The sequence below is a fragment of the Colobus angolensis genome, unplaced genomic scaffold (assembly GCF_000951035.1).
Source record: "Colobus angolensis palliatus isolate OR3802 unplaced genomic scaffold, Cang.pa_1.0 Scaffold737, whole genome shotgun sequence".
Lineage (NCBI taxonomy): Eukaryota > Metazoa > Chordata > Mammalia > Primates > Cercopithecidae > Colobus > Colobus angolensis.
The window spans coordinates 24180-48646 of NW_012121121.1; the positions used below are offsets into that span (position 1 = coordinate 24180).

The following is a 24467-nucleotide window of genomic DNA, read 5'->3' on the forward strand; positions in this document are numbered from 1 at the left end:
TTTATGTCTCTCAATGTTTTTTATACTTTAAAATTTTTCCATGTATAAAAATTACCTTTTCATGTATACAAAAAATATTTTGAAAAAAATGAAATATATATAACAAACATATTTTACAAATAGAAGTTGCCTTGGTAAATATAAAGATAATAAAGGTCATAGAATAAGTTCATGGTATCATTTTCCCTAGACTCTTTTCAACTATTACACACTTTGTACATATACTAGCACTAAAATCTTTACAGTGTAGGAATTTTGGGGGTGAATGTATGTTACATTATTATTATCTTTTATGTTACAAAATATCTTCATATATTGGAATGAGGTAAAATTACACTGATAGTCTGAGATGACTATCACTCATTGGAGAGCCTGTAGGCTATTGAAATAGAACCTCTCCTGAAGGAATAAAATAAAACAGTATGTTCCTCACAAAGCAAGTTAGGAAACTCTTGGAAAGCACACATCACTAGAGGGCAATAAAGAAAACAAAACCTGTTTCTTAAAAATCTTCCTGGCTGGGCACGGTGTCTCATGCCTGTAATCCCAGCACTTTGTGAGGCCAAGGCGGGTGGATCACGAGGTCAAGAGATTGAGACCATCCTGGCTAACATGGTGAAACCCCATCTCTACTAAAAAATACCAAAAATTAGCCGGGCGTGGTGGCGGGCGCCTGCAGTCCTAGCTACTCAGGAAGCTGAGGCAGGAGAACGGCATGAACCCAGGAGGCGGAGGTTGCAGTGAGCCGAGATCGCGCCACTGCACTCCAGCCTGGGGGACAGAGTGGGACTCCGTCTAAAAAAAAAAAAAACAAAAACTCCTTTGTTAGTGTATCAGTTGTCTCTTGAATAGAACACTGACATTCCCGTCATCTGTGGTGCCTTGCCGTTTACCTGAGCCCATTTGGCCTATGAACCATTTACTGGTACCACTGAGGTCTTAGCAGGTTTTCAGTTTTTAATTCTTACACCTGACTACTGAAGTTCTTTTTCTAAAGCAAAATGTTCCTATATTCATCATATTTTTAAAATACATAATAAGCTGAATTTTTAAAGTACAAAAAAATCAAACATTTCTGATTTGTCATATTGTTTTTCCTTTTTGATAGAGTAAAAAGAATTATGATGAGTACAAATCATATGAATTGGATAGTTATCTTGCACCTGGCACCACTTTAGCACCCTTCCACTACAAAGATCTCTTTTTTCTTGAACAGTTCTCATCTCCTAAGAGCTAGTCCTATTTGATTTGGTCACATGTGACGGTAAACAGGTTCATCCAGACTTCGGCTTTACTCAGATTGTCCTAGTTTATCTCCATCACTGAGGAAACTACTAGGACAAAGCAATTGAAGTTTGCTCTATCTGCATGGTTCCTTTTACATTGGGTAGCTTTCATGGCAGTTCCCAAACTCCCAAACTGTTTAAGTAATTAATAAGAAAAAGTGGGCATAAACAAGTAAATACTCAAGTTAACAGTAAATAGCTGCAGTATTCTCTTAAAGGAGCTAGTCTTTAGTTGTTCCAGCTGCACAGCAACAATGTACAAGATAATAAATCTTTTACTCTAGAGTCCAATAATTAGAAATACTATTTGTTCTCTTGAAAATAAGAAGCCAGAAGCAGCATGAAATGATTTGCCTCTAACATTCCTTACTATTTAAAACGTGTCAAACTTATTTTCTGTAGCCCAGGTGGATAAAGGACAGATGTTATAATTTGATTTGTTATAAAGGAAAACGCTCCTTGAAGAATAAGTACATTTCATGAAACTTTTTCTACTTGGTATCATAAGGTCCAGAAATATTCTGCTGTTCCTCTGTAAGATATGTGTTCAATACAGATCATAGCAAACCCTTCAGACTGTATCTAGCTTTCCAAGCAAATCAAAATGTTAAAGACTTGCATGTTTATGATTCTGAAAGTTTGCTTCATTTTAACTGAACACAAATAAGTAATAACGTATTAGTTCCTATGAATCTGGTATGTCCACAAGTGCTCATAAAAATAAAATGAGTTCTTATGCCAAAAAGTTCAAAAAGGGAAAGATACAATTTTTTAGTCAGTTTGATTTGCATATAAAAATGATATTGTTATCAAAACTGATTTTATAGTATTTTAACTGCCTATTATGGGTCAAACTGTGCCCTCCCACAGCCAAGATATGCTGAAGTCCTAACTCCAGTAACTCAGAATGTGACTCTATTTAGAGACAGAGTCTTTATAGAGACAATCAAGTCATTAGGGTGGTCCTAATACAATATGACTGGTGTCCTTATAAAAATGCAAATTTGGACACAGAAACAAACATGCATAGACGGAAGATGATGTGAAGACACGCAGGAAAGTTTCCATAGGAAGACAAAGTACTGCAGTGATGCATCTACAAGCCAAGGAATGTCTGAGGCTACCAAAAGCAAGGAGACAGGAATGGAAGAGCTCCTTCTCTGGCAGCTTCAGAGAGAACATAGCCCTGCCAACACAGTAAGTTCAGACTTCTGGCCTCCAGAACTGTGAGACAATAAATTTCTGTTGTTTTAAACCACACAGTTTGTGGTACTTTGTTGCAGCAGCCCTGAGAAACTACACTGCCCTAGTTCAAGAATGTCCAACAGACAAGTCCTGGACATTGGACTGGACATGCTTGTATGAACTGAGAAGAGAAATATGAAACCTCAGTTCGTTATAGTAACAACTCTGCATGAAGGACTTATGGCTCTAGATGCCATGGAATTACTGTGGCCTTGCTGCAGTTTTATACTTGGTCTGTCGATTTGAGTGTAACAGAATTTTTTAAATGTACTAGAAGCTTTAGTTTTCTAGATCTTTTACAGTATACGGTATTTCACATATCTGTTCCTATGTATTGTTCATTTAAAATTCATTCTATATTAAAAGAATTAGAACAAAATTATGTTTTAAATTATGATTTTTGTTGGACTAGTTTAAAGGAAAACATACAAGGCATTGGGATATCTATATTAAGTTCAGATTCTGCCATTAATTTTCTATGTGACTTCACATATCCTGGTTTCAATTTTCTTTCAGTAAAAAGAGGACAATAATACTTCACATGAAAAATGGATATGAAAGTATTAAGGATAGTATGAAGGGTTCTAGATATCATAGCATATTATAAGTCATGGTGGTCTTGCCTTGCACTTCACAGTTGAATGTCACTTGAGCTCTATTAAAATACTCACAATTCAAAATTATACACTTAAAAACAAGTTTTAAAACAAACATTAATTACCTGATCAGTATTCAGCTTCTCCACTTTTCTTATTGTTTTTTCATAAATAACGTTGTTTCCTGGGAAGAAATGGCTTCCTCTTAGGAATTGAGACAGTGGTTCCTAAAATGATAGTAAATTATATGTTTTGTTTTGAAAGTTGTCTTTTCAGAGTAACGTTAAATTAGGCAAATATCCAGTGTCTAATAGGCTCCGAGGTAGTGGGCCGTCCTTAGGAAGAGAGTGGAATGTTGGTAGATGCAAGGAAATAATAATAAAGGTAGTTCCCTTTATCAAAAAGAACAATCTGGATTTCTCCTATTACATTTTACTAGGCTTAATAACGTCTTTTCTGGAGATTGGTGGAGAGTGGAAAAGATAATTTTCTCTCTGTTCCTAAGGCAAGATATAATGAGTTTCCTTTGAGGTACGCAAGCATGAGGTCCTTCTCATTTAAATTGGGTTCACTGGAAGATTTCTTTCTATGCAAAAATTGTTGGAGAAATGCAAAATAAACATATTTCAGCATGACTAGGCCACAAAATAGGTAGAAATATATTAAAGATTTTTTTCTGCAACTCAATTGGGTGCCCTTGAAATGTACAATTCTTGATTGTGATCATAATCATGGCTAAGACTCTCAGAACAACATATGTTTTGAATATTAAGAGCAGAGTAGAGGCTTTAAGAGCCACTTTATCTCCATATATTCAACTAAATTGCTGTAAGATTAGCTGAGTGCCTAGAAGACGTCAGCCAATGAAATATAGGCTGGTGACATGTCCAAAATCTGAAAGAAATTGGGGAAGAGCTAATAAGAATCACACTAGGAGTCTAAAATAAATGTCATATGCACCATATTCTTTTCCCTTCCTTTAGTTTTCATTTGAAATCTACTTGTGTAGGGAGATCTGGGGTTGTTTGGTTTGTTGTTTTTCTGTGAAACATAATTTGCATTCATTTATTTTGTGATATAGGGGAATACTATAGAAGACCACATAGGCAAGCCTGTTACTGGTTAATGTATTTGCGAACATTTCAAAATCAACAAAACGTACTAGGATTTTTGTAGTCTCCTATTGCAAATACTCATAGAGCAGCTAGACCAAAACACTGATTGTTTAAAAGGCAAGATGCTGTTGAATCAAAAGTTACATACTTACTGTATTTAAGTTTGAGCACAAGGTGTTTTAACCAACTGTTCCTTGGGGACTTTGGTAAAACAAATATATAAGTGACCAAATCTGACTAGGTGATGAAGTATTAAATCTAAAGCTGGATATATTTAGAAAGATTTTCCTAGAAGCTATTTTGTGTGTGTTTGGTTTTTTTTGTAAAAGAGCCCCTATGGTAGTTATGTGCAATCATGAAACACATGCTTAAGTGCTTACTATGCACAGTGTACTTTGCTACATGCTTTGAGGCATAAAAATATAAGTCTGACTTTTTTATTACCAGGAGCATTTATTATTGATCAGTATTCATCAAACTATGGTAGATAGCCTATTTTTATTCTGTCATCAAGCTAAGAATGGAAGTTAGATTTTAAAGGACTATAAATAAAAAACAAAGGCCAAGGCACTATGTGGCCAGCAAAACCTAAAATATTTGTTATGTGTTTCTTTACAGAAAAATTATGCCAATCCCTGATCTAGATAATATATGAACACAAACATATATGCAAGGTAGAAAGAGACAGATGCCCTTACATGTACAGAGAAAGAACTTACGGGATGGAGTTCAGAGGAAAAAAACTGAGTTCCATCTGATGGTGCTCTAGTAGGGTACCTGGATTGGTGGCATTTGAAAGAAAATTAAAGTGGTCTTTGAATATGAGAAAACGGAAGAAAATGGTATTCCAAGTGAAGGAAACAAAACAATTAAAGTCACCAAGTTTGGAAAAGTGTAAGTTATATGTTTAGGACACACTTAGTAGATAGGGCTTGGTTCTTCAAGCGGTGAGAAGTCTTTATGTGCTTTTAAACAGGGGTATGAGGTGAAGTTTACTTCAGGGAGATTAATTAGAGGAAGAGTACAGATGAGGAGACTGGTAAGATTACCCCAATAGTCAAAGATGGTACTGTTCAAAGATGACTCTGAGATCTTGAACCTGAGGAGTCTACTACATGGTACCAAAAATGAAAATGTTGAGGCATTTTATGTGCTCCTAATAAGAATCTAGGTCTGATTATGTTTTTATTCCCCAGAACACTTAGCAAACTACATAGTGCATAGTAATCCGTTTAACATGTGGCAAATGATTGCAAATAGCTCCCAAAGAGACTCTTTTACAAAAAAATGTCTGGATAGCCACTCAGATATAGATGTTTAACACATAGGTGAAAACGCAGGTCTGGACCTAAGTGGGGAGTGGAAAGCTACAGATCTATTATATATATCAAGATCACCTGCTCACTAGTGCTAGATTAAGCCAGGCAATTGCTGAATAGTCAAATGAAGAGCAAATATAGAACTAGACATGTCTCAAGAGGTCTTAGAAGAGAAAATATTGTAATTTAAGGGAAGAGTAATTTTCAAGAAGCAGTAGGAAGTCAAAGGTAAAAATGTTTCAAAGTGGCCAACAGATGAGAATTATAAAGTGGATTGGATTTGGATTACTACAAATCCATTGGGTTTGACTACTAAAATCAGTGGAAGAAAGTATAATGGGAGAGAAATCACTGAGTCATTAAACCTATATCTCAGTTCTTCCTTCTCCTATGTGCTGCAGAAAATCAGGTAGGCCATTAACCTAATCAGAGGCTCAGTTTTCTTAGCATAGGGAGGGTAATGCAGAATATTAAGTAATATCATGTGTTTTAAAGTACCCTTAATCTATAATTTTAATGTACAAATTACATTTGTTTTAAATAATATTGTAATATAATATTTAAAATCCATACTGTGTTTTAAATACTATTGATAATTCCCTTATAACTTTTCTATAAAAACATACACAAGTTGGCTTACTGAGGGCAGGGACTTTGACTATCTTGAGTACCACATAGTGAGTGAATAGATGACTGAGTGAGAAGGAATGATATGAACTTTCATCTTAGGAATGTAACCATCCTCTAAGAGAGGGAAAACAAATTTAGCAAAAGCATGAATTTTTTTTTCTGTGAAATGAAGTTCACTATAAACGATGAACAATCATATTTTTTACAAGACAAAAGATGGCCTAGGCATAAACAATGTTTATTCTGTCTCGAATATTTTGGTCATATTACTTGAATGACTTACTGAAAAAAAACACCTCCAAATTTAGGGGACTATTATTTTCCCCAAATCTGTAAGAAAGTAAATCAAAAATTGATATAAATAAACAATTCTGTGAAAGTAAGTCAACAAAATAAATTTAATCAGAAGTTTTAGATTTCTCAACAAATGAACTGCTAGACAACTCTACTATTTTGGCACCTTCTTTTTCTCAACCTGTCCATTTGAATTGGTGCCAGATCCACCCTAAAAATTAATAGGTGTTTTCAAAGTGGCAGATCTTATCATTTTAATTGTAACAGCTAGAACTTCTGGCAGTAATTCTCACATCTAACAAAATATATAATCCCTAACATCTACTTTACTGTTCCCAGGCCCCAAAACCTTGGTGGAAAATTTAAAAAAAAAAAGATTTGCTGATTTGCCTCATTACAATTTGAAGATATCCAACTTCAAGTAGACCCTCCAACCTTTGTGGTTATATTTGTATTCATCAAATTCTTTATAACGTTGATAATATTTTCATTTTCCTCAACTCCTGTGTTTATACTCCATCTTTCTCCTCCTATTTACAGTGAAAACCAAGATAATCTATCTAATTAGATCTCTCTATTTTCCTGCACATCTCAAAAATCTCTCTTTTCTGCTCCTTCCATCCACTTAAGGAAAAAGATGCATTCTCTCTCTCTGTCTCTTTTTTCCTGAAGTCATTTCTCCAACTGTACCTGGAATCCCATTCCTTCTTACGTCTTCCAGAATATTATCCCATTTGTCTACTTTTTCTGTTGCATCTTTAGCCTTTCTTATTACTGTTAATGGCCAAACTCTATTTCTCGAACCTCATCTTCTTAGGCCTTTTGGTCATTTGAGATGGTTGAGCACCCCATATTTGCATTTGCTTCAGTTATGGTGTGTTCACATCTCTCGCTGATAACCCCTCTGTCTGTGAAAGTGGCTCCTTCCTTTTGTTCACTTAAAGTAGACATTTCTCAAAGTTCTGATCCAATCTTCTCCATTACCTCTTAGTGATCTCACTCATTCCCATAGCTTCAACGATACCTTTAAGAGGAATGATTCCCACATCTCTGTCAAATGTGACCTTTGAGTTGTTTTTTAACTGCCTGTTCGGTGTCTTTCTGTTTCTATGCACCTAAAATGCTACTGGTTCAAATAAAACTCAAAATTTCACCCTTTTCTAAATCTACTTCTCCTCCCACTCACATTTCAATCACTTTAAGTGGGTCACCTTACTCTCAGTGTCTCAAGCTAAAAAGCTTAGGGTCATATTGACTTTTCTCCGTATCCAATAAGTCATCGAATCTTGTTAAAGCTACCATCTAAAATAGCTGTCAGAAAAGATATAGAGTGATGAATTAGCATCAGAAGACCTGAGCAAGTTATACTTATTCAAACTTTCATTTCCTTAGTAGTAAAACAATACTAACAACAAGATTAATCATACTAATACCTTAAATACCATAATAAATCCTTCCCTGATTTCCCCCAAACAAATGTATTATCTCCGACATCTGAACTCCAATAATAATTTATCTGTAGTCCTTTCATGGTATCTATCCTACATCTCATCATGTATTCTACATAGCTATTTGTGGACCTGTCTTATTTCTTTCCCTGATAAGAGCTGTATGCTCCTTTAATTTGGGAAACATGTCCTATTTCCCTTTCTGTTGAGAGACTGTATAGTGTCTTCCCCATAGTAGGAGCTTCACCACTGGAAAATTAATGAAATTGATTAGTATTAATTGGATTATATCCACTAATGGAACAAATGTATTTCCTTCATTTCTGGATCAGATGTTAACCAGAATGCATAAATCCTTAGATTAAATGATGACAAATGGAGATCAGGAACAACAAAAAATAAGAAGACTCAACAGAGATAGAAAAAATCATGATGGAACATGTGGATTGAGATTATTTTAATTACAGGAAAAAGAAATAAAGATTAGACAAGCTGGGAGGTGAAAGAGGATGAAATTGCTGTTTAGAAGGCTCAGCTTATTATAAATATTGTAATTAAACTAGAATCTTCTCCTGAGGGAATTTAAAAGAGCAAACAAAAAAAGAATCTACTTAGATAAATAAAATGGGGGATATAGCTAAACAGGATTTTCAAGCTAGTTTGTAAAACAAGTTAGATTACTTTTCATTTACAAAGCATCGTGAAACTTGAAATTTGCTTCATTCCTCAATAATGGAAAGAGTGAAATGATTTAAAATGACCATTTTCTTCAACTGTCTGCTGGGACTTTGTCCTGAGAGAAAAATCGATATGACTGTGTTCAACTACAAGTTGAACAAGTTTGTAGTTGAACACAATCATGTTGATGAGATCTTACAGGGTAGGCTCAGTTTTTCCAATATGTTACGTATTTGCATATATACTTCTAATTTCTCTGCTCTTGTAACTACATGTGGGTAAGGGCGTGCATAAGTGAGTATTAGATCCTAATTCACCTCCATCATCAATTGTCCTTCATTTGCAAATGTTTCACTCCCATCTCTCTATTGTTCAATTTCAGTTCCAAAATAAATAAATAATTAAATTCAGTTCCAATTTTGCTCCTTTGTAATTGAATGGTTTTGCACTAGCTAGGAACTTAAGTTGAAGAAGGTTGGAACCTTGTTTTGTTTACTGCTTTATCCTCCAGTTCTTAGGGCAATTTCTGGAATGCAATAGGCAATCAATAAATATTTATTGAGTAAATGACTGAATTTCTCTCTGCTTCCATTTTTTTTCACCTTTTTAGGATTAACCAGGATATAATATTGAAATTGCCCAGCACGGAGTATATACCCAATAGTTATTAATTCTTTTTTTTCCCTATTAACTAAAGAATAAGGATTCGTCCAAAGTCATGTAAGAGTTGCTGGCAAAGTGGATTGGAATCCAAATGATTGGACATTTTAAATCTCTCTGGATATATCCTAGGCAAGCACAGCAATTCTCACACTATGAAAATAACGGGTATCCAGAACTAACTCTGAAAGCCAGGAGTATCAAGTGCAATATGCATCCAAGTATGCATATCCCCCAGATTATGTGTAAAAAGAAAGAAAAAGAGAGAGGGAAAGGAAGAAGAGGAATGTGTAAAGTGACTGGCCAAGTAACAGAAAAAGATACACTATCCTCTCCCAGGCCCTTTCCATCTGCCCCTCCCTGCCTCTCCCTCCCTCCCTCCATCATTTTCAGATTTATTGCATAAATATTTGATTCTGCAAAAGGAGGAACAGGCAACTGATTTAGCTGTAATAACCTGCCCTTTCAATATTTACATGGATGTATGAAAACTCAAGCAAATGTCCAAAACAATCACTCCTTGACTCAGAGCCTTGTAGGTTCATACCGACACACATGCACAACTAGCAGCCTGCCTAGCTAAGGAACCATGAGAAGATTACTTTTAATAAATAATTAAATGAAGAAGAAAGAGTTTAGATATTAGTAGAAGCTTAGTACATCTTCCCCACTCACTTAGAATAGTAGGAAGCAGGACCCTAATCTAACCCTTTCCTTTCTACAGCTGAAGTAAACAGTTTATTTTGTCTTTTTTTTTTTTTTTTAGCATTTGAAGAAATACAACATTTATTCCTGATTAAAACAAGACAAAACAAAATGAAATTTTAGGTAAACTAGAAATAGAAAATGTCATTAACCAGGCAAAGGGCATGCACGAAAAACACTACAGTTGATATCATACTAAATGATTTTCTGCTGTTCAAGAACCTTCTCATTTCCAGATCAATTTCTTTCTTTTTTTTTTTTTATTATACTTTAAGTTCTAGGGTACATGTGCATAACGTGCAGGTTTGTTATATATGTATACTTGTGCCATGTTGGTGTGCTGCACCCATCAACTCGTCAGCACCCATCAATTCGTCATTTATATCAGGTATAACTCCCAATCCAATCCCTCCCCCGCCACCATGATAGGCCCCGATGTGTGATGTTCCCCTTCCCAAGTCCAAGTGATCTCATTGTTCAGTTTCCACCTATGAGTGAGAACATGCGGTGTTTGGTTGTCTGTTCTTGTGATAGTTTGCTAAGAATGATGGTTTCCAGCTGCATCCATGTCCCTACAAAGGATGCAAACTCATCTTTTTTTATGGATGCATAGTATTCCATGGTGTATATGTGCCACATTTTCTTAATCCAGTCTGTCACTGATGGACATTTGGGTTGATTCCAAGTCTTTGCTATTGTGAATTTTGTCTTACAAGGGAAGGGCAGGATGGCTTCACATCATGGCAGAAAAATAAAGAGCAAACCAAAGAATTGTTGTAGTCCTCTCTGGATCATACTGTTGCCAATTGTGAATCCGATGTCCTTACAACCTCCTAGAGCCTCCTGTTGCAGCTAAAAAAGGGGTATGTGTGCATGAATGTAAATGCATGTGTTGAGGATGGCTTATTATAGTGGAATCTCAGTTTGTGAAATGTAAGGATTTATATCTCAGTAAGCAATAATAATGTAATTTTCTAAAAAACTCATTGCTGGGCACAAAAGTTGACACACCACAGGCAATAAAGGCATAGGGGCACTATTTAACTTTTGACCTTTAATTTTCATCTTCCTAGTCCATATCTCCATGGCAAAGGTAAATAGCCTGAAAACTCCAACTCCCGGTGTAGCAATTGACAGAGCTTTTATGTGAAGCCTGTAAAAGAACTTTGTCCCTTTTTTCTTTTGTTCAAAGTGCATAAAAGTCTTTTGTAGCATAAGGGTGGGACTATAGAAGAGGAAAATGTTTACAACCCAAGAATTTCCAACCTGCTTGGAAGTATTGCATCTCTGAGTCAGAATATATAGACGCCTGGTTGTCTGGCATTAAAGATGACATTTATTGATACTGATAATCAGCAATTTATTTTGTAACTGTAAGAAAGTCCAACAATCTGATCTTAAGGATCTGGTAACTGACTAAGCCTTTTTGTTTAAGCAATTAACTTCTAATGAATTATATGCTGGGAAAAGTTTGTGTCTTACCTGTTCAGGATTTTGTACTACATATTTCCTAATAGTGGTCTGTGGATACCTAGTAACTTTCACTGTTGGAGAATGAAGTTCCTGTAAAGAAAAGATAAAAGTTGGATATAATCATAGTTATTTAATTACCTTGGAGCTATCAATAACAATAGGGAACAATTTCCAGTGTGATATTTTTAGTAATTTGCATGAATGATGATGTATGATTTAGTTAATTTTAATTTCAGAAACATGTATAAAAGCATGTGTTCTGTGCCCAGCATTTTACTGGGTACTTGTATTATACTCATTCCATGGCATTTCATCCACATTCCAAACTATATTTGACAAGCATTTTAAAATGCTTGTTTCATTATAAATGATTACAAGAAAATAATACCTCAATAGTGATGAATTAAACCTCTGGTTTGTAAAAGACATCTTATCTTAAAAAAAAATGAAAAGAGACACAAAGAGAAAAACGTGTATGTGTGTGTGGTTAAACATATAAATCTTTAGTGTGCTGGAAAGAGAGGACCATAGATATCATTGTAAAATGTTGATGGGAAAAGAGTTTTTTTAGGGGGTTCATGTAGATTTATTTATTATTTGTAACTTTTTTTATAGGTTCAGGAGGACATATGCAGGTTTGTTATATAGGTAAATTCATGACACAGGGGTTTGTTGTACAGATTATTTCATCACCCAGGGACTAAGCCTAGTACCCAGTAGTTATTTTTACTAATCCTCTCCCTCCTCCCACCCTCAATCCTCAAGTGTGGGCCAATGTATATTGTTCCCCTTTTTGTGTCCAGGATTTCTCGTTATTTAGCTCCCACTTACAAGTGAGAACATGTGGTATTTGGTTTTCTGTTCCTGTGTAAGTTTGCTGTTTAATGGCCTACAGCTCCATCCATGTTCCCACAAAAGACATGATCTCATTCTATTTTATGGCTGCCTACTATTCCATGGTGCATATATATATATATATATATCACATTTTCTTTATCCAATCTGTCATTAATGGGCATAGTGATTTCATATCTTTGCCTTTGTGAACAATGCTGCAATGAACATTCATGTACATGTGTCTTTATGGTAGAATGATTTATATTCCTTAGGATATATACCCAGTAATGGGATTGCTGAGTTGTATACCCAGTAAGGGGATTTCTGGTAAAAGGTTATTCTATTTTTGGTCCTTTGAGGAATTGCCACACTAATTTACACTCCCACCAACAATTTATAAGCTTTCCCTTTTCTCCACAGTCTCACCAGCATCTGTTAGGTTTTATTTTCTTCTGACTTTTTAATAATAGTCATTCTGACTGTTATGAGATGGAATCTCATTGTGGTTTTGACTTGCATTTCTCTAATGATCAATAATATTGAGCTTCTTTTCATATGCTTGTTGGTTACATGTATGGCTTCTTTTGAGAAGTGTCTGTTCATGTCCTTTGCCCACTTTTTAATCGGGTTTTTTTTTTTTTTGAGATGGAGTCTCGCTGTGTCACGCAGGCTGGAGTGCAGTGGCCAGATCTCAGCTCACTGCAAGCTCTGTCTCCTGGGTTCACGCCATTCTCCTGCCTCAGCCTACCAAGTAGCTGGGACCACAGGCGCCGCCACCTCGCCTGGCTAGTTTTTTGTATTTTTAGTAGAGACGGGGTTTCACCATGTTAGCCAGGATGGTCTCGATCTCCTGACCTCGTGATCCACCCGTCTCGGCCTCCCAAAGTGCTGGGATTACAGGCTTGAGCCACCGCGCCCGGCCTAGTTGTTTGTTTTTCTCTTGTAAATTTGTTCAAGTTCCTTATAGATGCTGGATATTAGACTTGTCAAATGTGTAGCTGACAAATATTTTATCCCATTCTATAGGTTGTCCTTTCACTCTATTGATAGTTTCCTTTAATGTGCAGAAGCTCTTTAGTTAAATTAGATTCTGTTTGTCAATTTTACTTTTATTGGGATTGCTTTTGACATTTTGTTTCTATGTCCAGAATGGTATTGCTTAGGTTGTCTTCCAGGGTTTTTAGAGTTCGGGGTTTTACATTTAAGACTGTAATCAATCAATCTTGAGTTGATTTTTGTATATGGTGTAAGGAAGGGGTCCAGTTTCAATCTTCTGCATATAGCTAGCCAGTTATCCCAGCTCCATTTATTGAATAGGGAATCCATTGCTTGTTTTTGACAGCTTGGTCAAAAATCTGAGAGTTGTAAGGTGTGTGGCTTCATTTCTGCACTCTCTATTCTGTTCCATTGGTCTATGTGTCTGTTCTTGTACCAGTACCATGCTGTTTTGGTTACTGTAGCCCTGCAGTAGTTTGAAGTTGGGTAGCGTGATGTCTCCAGCTTTGTTCTTTTTGCTTAGGATTGCCTTGGCTATTTGGGCTCTTTTTCTCATTCCATATGAATTTTAAAATAGTTTTATTTCTAGTTCTGTGAAGAATGTCCTTGGTAGTTTAATAGGAATAGCATTGAATCTATAAATTACTTTGGGCAGCATGATCATTTTAACAATATTGATTCTTCCTATCCATGAGCATGGAATGTTTCTCCATGTTTGTGTCATCTCTGATTTCTCTGAGCAGTGTTTTGCAACTCTCATAGTAGAGATCTTTCACCTCACTAGTTAGCTGTATTCCTAGGTATTTCGTGTGTGTGTGTGTGTGTGTGTGTGTGTGTGTATGTGTGTGTGTGTGGCAATTGTGAAAGGGATTGCATTTCTGATTTTGCTGTCAGCATAATTGTTGTCCATGTATAAGAATGTTAGTGATTTTGCACATTGATTTGGTATCCTGAAATTTGGCTGAAGTTGTTGATCAGCTTAAGGTAGTTTTTGGCTAAGACTATGGGGGTTTCTAGATATAGAATCATGTCAACTGCAAACAGGGATAGTTTGACTTCCTCTCTTTCTATTTTAATGTTCTTCATTTCTTTCTCTTACCTGTTTGCTCTGACCAGTACTCCCAACACTATGTTGAATAGGAGTGGGGAGAGGGGGCATCCTTGTCTTGTGCAGGGTTTCAAGGGGAATGCTTCCAGCTTTTTCCCTTTCACTATGGTGTTGGTTGTAGGTTTGTCATACATGGCTCTTATTATTTTAAAGTATGTTCCTTCAATACCTAGTTTATTGAGACTTTTTAACATGAAGCAATGTTAAATTTTATCAAAAGCCTTTCTGCATTTATTGAGATAATCATGTGGTTTTGTCTATAGTTCTGTTTATGTGATGCATTGCATTTATTGATTTGTGAATGCTGAACCAGTGTTGCATCCCAGAAGTGAAACCTATCTGATGGTGGTGGATTGGCTTTTTGATGTGCTGCTGGATTAAGTTTGCAAGCATTTGGTGGAGGATTTTTGCATCAATGCTCATCAGGGATATTGGCCTGAAGCTTTCTCTTTTCTTTGTTGTGTCTCTGCCAGGTTTTGGTATCAAGGTGATGCTGGCCTCATGGAATGATTTGGGGAGGAATCCCACCTCTTCATTTTTTTTTTGTAGTACTTTCAATATGAATGGTACCAACTCTTCTTTGTACATCTGGTAGAATTTGGCTGTGAATCCATCTGGTCTTGGGCTTTTTGTTGTTGTTGTTGTTAGGTTATTTATTACTGATTCAATTTTGGAGCTCATTATTGGTCTGCTCAGAGATTCAATTTTTTCCTGCTTCCGTCTTGGGAGGAAAAATGTGTCCAGGAATTCATTCATCTCTACTAGGTTTTTCAGTTTATATGCATAGAGGTGTTTGTAGCAGTTTCTAATGGTTATTTTTATTTCTGTGAGATCAGTGATAACATCCCCTTTGTCATTTCTAAGTGTGTTTATTTGGATCTTCTCTCTCTTCTTCTTTATCAGTCTAACCAGTAGCATATGTGCCTTATTAATTTTTTGAGAAAACGAACTCCTGGATTTGTTGATCTTTTGAATGTTTTTTTGTGTCTCAATTTCCTTTAGTTCAGCAATGATTTTGGTTATTTCTTGTCTTCTGCTAGCTTTGGGGTTGGTTTGCTCTTCATTTTCTAATTCTTACTGTTGTGATGTTAGGTTGTTAATTTGAGATCTTTCTAACTTCTGGTTGTGGGTGTTTAATGCTATAAATTTTCCTCTTAACACTGCCTTAGCTGCGTACCAGAGATTCTGGCATGTTGTATCTTTGTTCTCACTAGTTTCAAAGAACTTCTTGATTTCTGCCTTAATGTCATTATTTGCCCAAAAGTCACTCAAGAGCATGTTGTTTAAGTTCCACAAAAATGCATGATTTTGAGGGATTTTTAAAAATTTGACTTCTATTTTTATTGCGCTTTGGTCCAAGAGGGTGTTTGGTATGATTTCAGTTCTTTTGAATTTCCTGAGGATTGTTTTATATCTGATTGTTTGCTGGATTTCAGAGCATGTGCTATGTGATGATGAGAAGAATGTATAGTATGTTGTTTTGGGGAGGAGAAGTTCCATAGAGGTCTATCTGATCTATTTGGTCAAATCTTGAGTTCAGGACCTGAGTATCTTTGTTAAGTTTCTGCCTTGATGAGCTGCCTAATACTTTTAGTGGAGGGTTGATGTCTCCCACTGTTATTGCATGGAAGTCTACATCTCCTTGTAGGTCTCTAAGAACTTGCTTTATGAATCTTGGTACTCCTGTGATGGGTGCATATATATTTAGGATAGTTAAGTCTTCCTGTTAAATTGAAATATTTACCATTAGGTAATGCCCTTCTTTGTCTTTTTTTTTTTTTTTAATCTTTCTTAAAGTCTGTTTTGTCTGAAATTAGTATTGCAACCCATGCTTTTTTCTTTTTTTCATTTTCTTGGTAGATTTTTCTCCATCCCTTTATTTTTAGCCTACGGGTGTCATTGTATGTGAGATGGGTCTCTTGAAGACAGCATTTTTTGGGGGGAGTCTAGATTCTTCATCCAGCTTGCCATTCTGTGCCTTTTAACTGGGGCGTTTAGCCCATTTACATTCAAGGTTGGTATTGAAGTGTGTGCATTTGATTCTGTTATTATTTTGTTAACTGGTTATTGTGCTGGCTTGTTTGTGTGGCTGCTTTATAATGTAACTGATCTGTGCACTTAAGTGTGTTTTTCTATTGACTGGTAATGATCTTTACTTTCCATGTTTAATGTGCCTTTCAAGATCTCTTGTAAGGCAGGTCTGATGGTAACAAACTCCCTTATCATTTGCTTATCTGAAAATAATCTTATTTATCCTTTGCTTAAGAAGCTTAGTTTGACTAGATATGAAATCCTTGTTTGATGATTTTTTTCTTTAATAGTATTGAATACAGGCCTCTAATCTCTCCTGGCTTGAGGGTTTCTGCTGAAAAGTCCACTGTTAGCCTGATGGGTTTTCCTTTGTAAGTGACCTGCCCTTTCTCTCTAGCTGCCATTAACATTCTTTGTTTCATTTCAACCTTGAAAAATCTGCTGATTATGTGTCTTGAGGATTATCTTCTTGTGTAGAACCTTGCATGGTTCTCTGTATTTTCTAAATTTGACTGTTGGCCTCTCTAGCAAGGCTAGGGAAGTTTTCATGGACTATATCCTAAAATGTTTTTCCAAGGTTTTGCTTTCTCCCTGTCCCTTTAAGAGTTGCCAATAATTCATAGATTTAGCTTGTTTACATAATCCCATATTCCTCAGAGATTTTGTTCATTCTTTTTAATTCTTTTTTTCTTTATTTTTGTCTGACTGTCTTATTTCAAAGAGCCAGTCTTCAGGTTCTGAGATTCTTTCCTTGGCTTGATGTATTCTTCTTTTAATACTTGTGATTGCATTGTGAAATTCTTCTAGTGTGTTTTTTCAGCTCTATCAGATCAGTTAGGTTCTTTTTTTACTAGCTATTCCATGTGTCGGCTCTTGTATCATTTTATTGTGATTATTAGTTTTCTCAGATTGGGTTTTGCCATTCTCCTAAATCTCAATGATCTTTATTTCTATCCATATTCTGAATTCTGTTTCTGTTATTTCAGCCAGTACAGCCTGGTTAAGAACTTTTGTTGGAGAACAAGTGCGATCATTTGGAGGACATAAGCCACTCTGTCCTTTTGAGTTGCCAGTGTTCTTGCATTGGTTCTTTCTTATCTCCATGTGTGGGTGTTCCTTTAATTGCAGTGTAGGTTGAACACAGTCAATAGACTTCTTTTTTGGATGTTTTCACAGGGCTGAGATTTTGTGCAGGGTCTAAATAGCTGACTTCTTGTCTTTGGTTTCACAGGGAGTTATGTTAGTGAGGTATTGTTGTTGAAGCTTTGGGTTGTGATCCAATATGTGGCGCTTAGGCATAGCAGTCTGTTGGTAGGCTCTTGCGCAGTCCTGTTGCTCCTCTGTTATTTCCTCACAGTTGCAGCTATGCTCCCTCTCAATGCCCTGAAAGCGTGGGCTCCTCTTCCACTTGAGTGCTGGCTGTAAATTGTGGCTTGGCACTCCAGGGATGGCCATTACAGCTCTATGGTGATATCAGTGTTTGTTTTCTCCTCAACTTGGAGGCAGCAGAGAGGACCTTAGCAGTGGTTGTGGTCAAAGGTCTTTTACTTGTCTCCTGGGGGCTCCACCCAGGGAAATACAGGTCAGCAATCACTCAGTGCTATCAGCCCAGGATGGAGGCTCTGTGTTGTAGGCCTAAGCCGGAGGTTCCCTCCTGGTAATGAGCAGGCAAGGGGTTCCATGGCAGGGAAAAGAGTTAATATCATCCATATAAAGAGAGTTCTCATATATCAATGAGAAAAAAATCACACTTATAGAAAAATGAGCAAATGACATGAATGGTTATAAAAAATCTGTGCAGGGTCTAAATTTATAAAAAATAAAAGCAAATGGTTAATAAACTTAACAAAAAGTGTTCAGCCAAGCTAGGAATCAAACATAGCAGAAGAATGCCATTTTTTTACTGGAAATTTTTAAAAATAAGAATGCTGATGAAGGTTCAGCAGGGCAGGTATTCTCTTATGGAGAAGGGAAAGATTGAATAATCATCCATGGATTGGAATATGTAGCCATTAAATAATGATCTTGAATAATACAGATTTATATTAAAAGATCATAATATCATACAAATGAGAAAATGAGGATATAAAACTGTATATACGGTATAAACTCAATTTTGTATTTGAATGGAAGAAAACACAACAAAATATAAAGAGTAGTAATCTCCAGGTGGGGGAAGGAATCATGAGTGATTTTTGTTTTTGCTTCTTTATATTCTTTAACAGTTCTAAAATTTTCTACAACAAACACATATTTTCATTATCAGAAATAATATGTATAGTAAACCCAATTTGAAAGCCCTTAATTATGAAAAATGAAATAGTTAATACAATTTTTTGACTGGATTTGAGTGTAGTCAACACCCCTGTGATTTAAGTGAACTTACTTTTTGAGGCAATCTCACTTTGGTGGTCCTATAGGGCTACATTTCTAAGTCAGTTATAACCTTTATCCCACTGTCCAGTGGTTTGTTATGTATGTGGCCCATGCTAGTCTGTGAGCTCCTTGAAAATAGGGATTGTGTCTAATTTATCTTGGTGCAATATGTGGCACATACTTGGTGTTCAGCAAATGTAAGCTGAGTAAGTGCATTACTCTAATTGACCTAACTCTAATCTAGACCAAACTGAGAAGTGGTAGGGAAACTTTTCTTTAATAATCCTCTTATTTTTCTGCATAATATCATATTTTCCTTGCTGTACTCAAGGACTAAAGACCAGTTTTTGTTCATTTGTCTCCTCACTATCCAAGTTCACATCCTGACCCCGCACTGGGTCAGATTGTTTTCTTAAAACAGCATCTCCTGCCTTCCTACTTTCTAAATCCCATAACCCCTTTGCTCTTCTTTCATGTAACAACAAGCTTAGTGTGCTTTATGTTTTACTTTCTTAGAATTTACGTTTTTATATATGGCAATTACTTAATGAAACACATATTTTAATATTCTGTTTATTATTATAGCTACCTTTTGGATACACAATACCTAGATTCAAGAATAATCCTAAAAGTGGGATTATTAGGCCATAAAGGCTAAGGAAATAGACCCTTGTGTGTCTTTCAAATCATACACCTATAAGAAGAGTTAGTTACGACCCTATAAGTTATTCTCTCTGAATATGAACTCATAATACAATCACTCATAAAGCCAAGTCTTCAATCAATCTGAGATCTGGGTATTTCATCCACACTCACTAGGAGATCCTTGGCTAAATTAAACTGCACTCAAACTAAAAGCAGTTAGGTTGAATAGGCAATGAAACAGAAGAATCTGATTCATAGTACTTGTTTCACATTACTTTTATTGGGCTGAGCTGATTCTCATGTGTGAGAATCCTCTTTCATATTTTATGATCCTCACATGATGTGAATGTGTAAAGTCTTATGAGGATCTAAAGATTGCTTACATACATGAAGAAGACTTCCATATAAAAAAGAGGAACAAATCTAATGTAATTCACAACTTCTTTTACCTGTTCAGTATTTTGGGTTATATGTAGAGTACTTGGGCCACATGTAGATATTTTTAAAGTTGGAGAATGGAGTTCCTGTTAAGAGAAACAAAAGGGAGTTCAGAAATTATTTGAAAGTCTTAAGTTCTCCTGGTATTTTTTCTTTATTTTTATAATAATCTGATTAGTCTGAAATAAGAGCATTACTTAGTGCTTTCTTAGATAATGCCCATCTTTCCAAAGAACTAAATTACTTTGTTGTCTTCTCACATAATCCAATGATAAAAGAGTTTCTAGAGTGCTTTCATAGCAATACATTCTACTTGTACTGTTAGGTTGCATTCTTTTTGTTTCTGCTTCAAGAACTCTGCATTCATATACACCTCAATGTTATTATATGTTTGCAATTAACAAGATATAATATTTTATCAAACAAAATTTTTCTTTCAGTATTTGTTTTATTTATTTTTAAAAATTCATATAAATTTAAGGGGTACAAGTACAGTTTTGTTACATGGATATTTTGCATAGTGGTGAAGTCTGGGCTCTTAGAGTAACCATTAACCGAATAGTGTACATTGTACTCATTAAATAATTTCTCATCAAATGATGTAAACTTTAATAATGATCAAACCAAGAGACAGACACCCTATTCTCCATGATGTGCTTATTTCACATTGCATGCCTGTATCAAAATATCTTATGCACCCCATAAATATATACATTTACTATGTGCCCAAAATTTTAAAAATAAAATAAAACTTAGAAAAAATAATTCTCAAACCAATATAAGAAACTATCTTTGAAAACTCAACTAAGAGTAATTTTAAGAATAAATTTTAAAGTACCTTTGAAGAAGGTAGTTTGAAGAATAAACTTAAGAGTAAATTTCAAACTACCTTTGAAAACTCAACTAAGAGTAACTAATTTTAAATCAATTCAAGCTGACTCTTAATTATGCTTTGTCTATTCTGCTTCTAGTCTAATTTCAAAGAGTAGGCTGTATTGTTAAAAATAATCTGTAAAAGTGAAATAATATAATTTTTTAAATGGTCCAATAAAATGATCAATCTATCCACCACACTGGCATTGTTTACATATTTCCTCAAAACTAACAAAACTGCAATCACTTCATTAGTGTGCAAAGAATTGATGGCATTACTCAATCTCCCCATACCTTACCATAATTTACAATCAATTGGCACAACTCCAGGATATTTTCCTACAAAGGTATAAATATTTTTTTCTTTAGAACAAGGGGACTATTAAAAATCAGAATCATTAATTTACAAGGGAAGCACTGACAGACACATACAGAACTATGGCTATAATGTAGGTGTTACATGTGTTCTTAAAACAGGACTATGCATTTACTCAAACTGCCAAATGTTCTGCATTCTTTCTTCTTGTTGTTCTTGTCCAACTTGTAACATTTTCATCCTCCCCTACCCTTTATATCAACAGCAGGACTGCAGGCTCAGTATTTCTAGGAATCTTTTGCATATGTTCCCAGATTTTCTGCTAATAATTGAGAAGACTTGCTCAGACAAATGCAGAGAATTACAGATATTAGACAAAACAGGTACACATTATCCAGTTTAGGAAAATGGTTATAAATACAACCATGTGCAGGCAGGTTTGGCCCACAGACCCAAGAGGAGCAGATTCAAGAAGACAAGAAAAAAGAGGGGTGCTCTTTAGTTATGAAATAATACACGAGCACATTCTTAATATAAACATTTATATAGATAAGGTTAAAGACCTTCTCTTGACCATCTTCCCTCCACTCACTTATCCAGAAGTTACCATCGTTGTCAGTTAAGGTGTCTACATAAATACCTATGTATACATAGTAATATTATTACTTTTGTTGTTCTGCAACTTAAACCAAACAGTATCTCTTGTATTATGTACTAGATACATGTTTTAACTCATTATTTTAAATTAATAGTATTCAGCTTGTTTATATATTTTCCTACCGATTAACATTTAGATTATTTCCAGGTTTCCACTATGCTGCAATGAGCATCCTTGTGCAACACGTTTCTTTAGAATTCCACACAGAATTGGGATTGCTGGGACATAGAGTATGTGTGTTACACATTTGAACAGATACTGCCCAATTAATTTCCCAAATTTGACTATGATAATTATACATCCACCAGCAGTGTGTGAAAGTATTCATGACTAGAGGATGTTTGGTCTGTTTAGGCTGGGGCTAATAACACTATGCTAGTATCATTCTGAGAAGACAATTACATACATGGCTAGTATCTGGTAGCTGTCGTAGAAATGATACCTCTCTCCTCCTTCTTGTAACCAATTCAAATATGATGGCATTAGCAAATGAAACATAGCAAACCTTACCAGCCAACTGGACTATCTTTTAAGATACAAAAGTGTACTAAGAAGTTTTATAAATCTGCAGAAATTAAAACAAATAGAAATACACACACATCACACATCACAGATAAAGACATTTATTTATGCTAGCATAATCAGAATTACTTTATTCACATGCTGAGATAATAGATATTTAAAGGGCAAGTGGTTGTATTTGAGCAAAGACTAGTCTTGTCCTAAAATGAAGGAATTATTTAATCTTCTTATATGTGGAAAGCTGGAACATCAATTCCATAGATTATAATATACTCAATTATTTTTAGCCCTACTTCATCCTTCATTATTAGAATTGATCATCTAGACAAATGTGGTTTTCCCATACAACCCTCATGGAAACATTAGATAACAAATGTAGTACGTTCAAAAATTACAACATTAAGATGTAGCTTAACATGAGTCAAAGATATTTAGACATATGGTATTGACTAGCATGAATTTAAATTGCATCAGTATGGATTTAGGCTGATCACAAGGGGGAAAACCTCTCTGAACATAGGTTTATTAATTCCAGAAAGACTTGCTAAAGAAAAACCCTTTTCCCTGGAAGTCTACAAAATTAGGTAATATGGTGTGAGTAAATATCCAAAATGAACAACATCTTGATGTTGAAAGGTACTTCCAATGGCATCAAGATCCAGGCAAGATTGCAGCAAGTCATCCCATAAATAGCCATTGACCATTCCATAGAAAGTGATCCAACATATTTTTGAATGAATGAATGAAAAGGACCAGGAATAACAATCCAAATCTCCTTCTTAATAACCTGTATCAGTCAGTGTTTAATTTTGTTACTCATCTGTATATAGCTTACCTAAATTCTTCATGTTGAAACTATTAAATTCAATGAACAGTCACTTTTTTTTTTGTTTTTATGCCTTTTGTGCCAAAGCCCCACATTCCTGATGACCAAATAATTGAAGGCAATAATGGGGTGGTGGTGGCTATCATGACATAGTGCTAGACTTGGAGCCAGGAGCCCTGGATTTTATTCCCATTTATACTACTAGCCACTTTTGTAATATTGGTCAACTCGTGTTCTCTCTCTGAGATTTTTTCCTCGTGTGAGAAATGGGACATGGGTGTGGGCGAGTGTGGATTAGAGGATCTTTAAGCTTGTTTCTATTTCTGACATTCTGTGAGACCATTCCCAACTTATTTTTCCGCACAAACAAAACAACTTCAAATTTTTAAAACTTGTCAGTCTTGTTTTCCTTTGACGATGATTATAATGATAACTAACACCTATTAATAGCTTTCTATGCCAAACATGTTACATAGATCATTCTCTTTAACACTCAAAATAACCCCATAAAGAAGATACTATTATGACCCTATTACATACACAAGTAAAGTTAGACAGAGGTAGGATAGGTAACCAGATGGAGATTACACAGCTAATGCTAAGGTGCTGGAATTCCAACTCAGTTAGCATGACTCCAGAACTCATTCTCTTAATCACTATATTTTGCCACTTTTATTGCTTGCCTCATTATATTTTCTGTTTTTCAAGTTGTGTAACCTAATTATATGGTTAGGTTTGACTAGTCCATGTAACAGGTCAAATACTGGGACTTTTAAAATTATTCACTGTCAAAAGCAACTTTGGAGGCCTGAAAATAAGACACCCACCCAAAAGTGGCTGTGTGAGAGAACAGCCTTGATTAGATAATTTAAGCTTCCATAAACTCAATAGAATTTGTTTGTAAAATGCGTGATACATTTACAGAGTGTACTCACAGGCCTCTAAAACTCAATAAACCATTGAGTTTTTATTTAATACTCATATCATCTAATCTCTTCAATTTTGCAGGAAGACCTTACTTTTTCTGATAAAATATTCAGCATTTTGTTGTCATTTATTCCTGTGGGTCAGACTTGCTATATACACAAACATTATACCTTATTGCAACTTTAAGTAGAGTCTGGTGAAAAAGAATTTGGGGCCAGGCGCGGTGGCTCACGCCTGTAATCCCAGCACTTTGGGAGGCCGAAGTGGGCGGATCAAGAGGTCAGGAGATCGAGAACATCCTGGCTAACATGGTGAAACCCCGTCTCTACTAAAAATACAAAAAAAATTTAGCCAGGTGGGAGGCTGAGGCAGGAGAGGCAGGAGAATGGCTGAACCTGGGAGGCGGAGCTTGCAATGAGCTGAGATCCCGCCACTGCACTCCAGGCTGGGAGAAAGGGTGAGGCT

The 24467-nt window shown here is 35.6% G+C and overlaps 1 protein-coding gene across 1 annotated transcript in view; it reads right to left on the bottom strand.

The window, feature by feature from the left end:
- The window catches only part of LOC105501660 (protein POF1B-like), a gene marked incomplete at its 3' end in the record, with an annotated part of 57273 nt that overhangs the window by 21783 nt on the left and 11023 nt on the right, over positions 1-24467 (bottom strand). Inside the window, exons 3-5 of the mRNA XM_011927669.1 lie at positions 19892-19966; positions 11459-11539; positions 3253-3354 (exon numbers count right to left, since the gene is read on the bottom strand). Coding sequence (XP_011783059.1) covers positions 3253-3354; positions 11459-11539; positions 19892-19966 — 258 coding nt within the window. The remainder of the gene's footprint in view (positions 1-3252; positions 3355-11458; positions 11540-19891; positions 19967-24467) is intronic.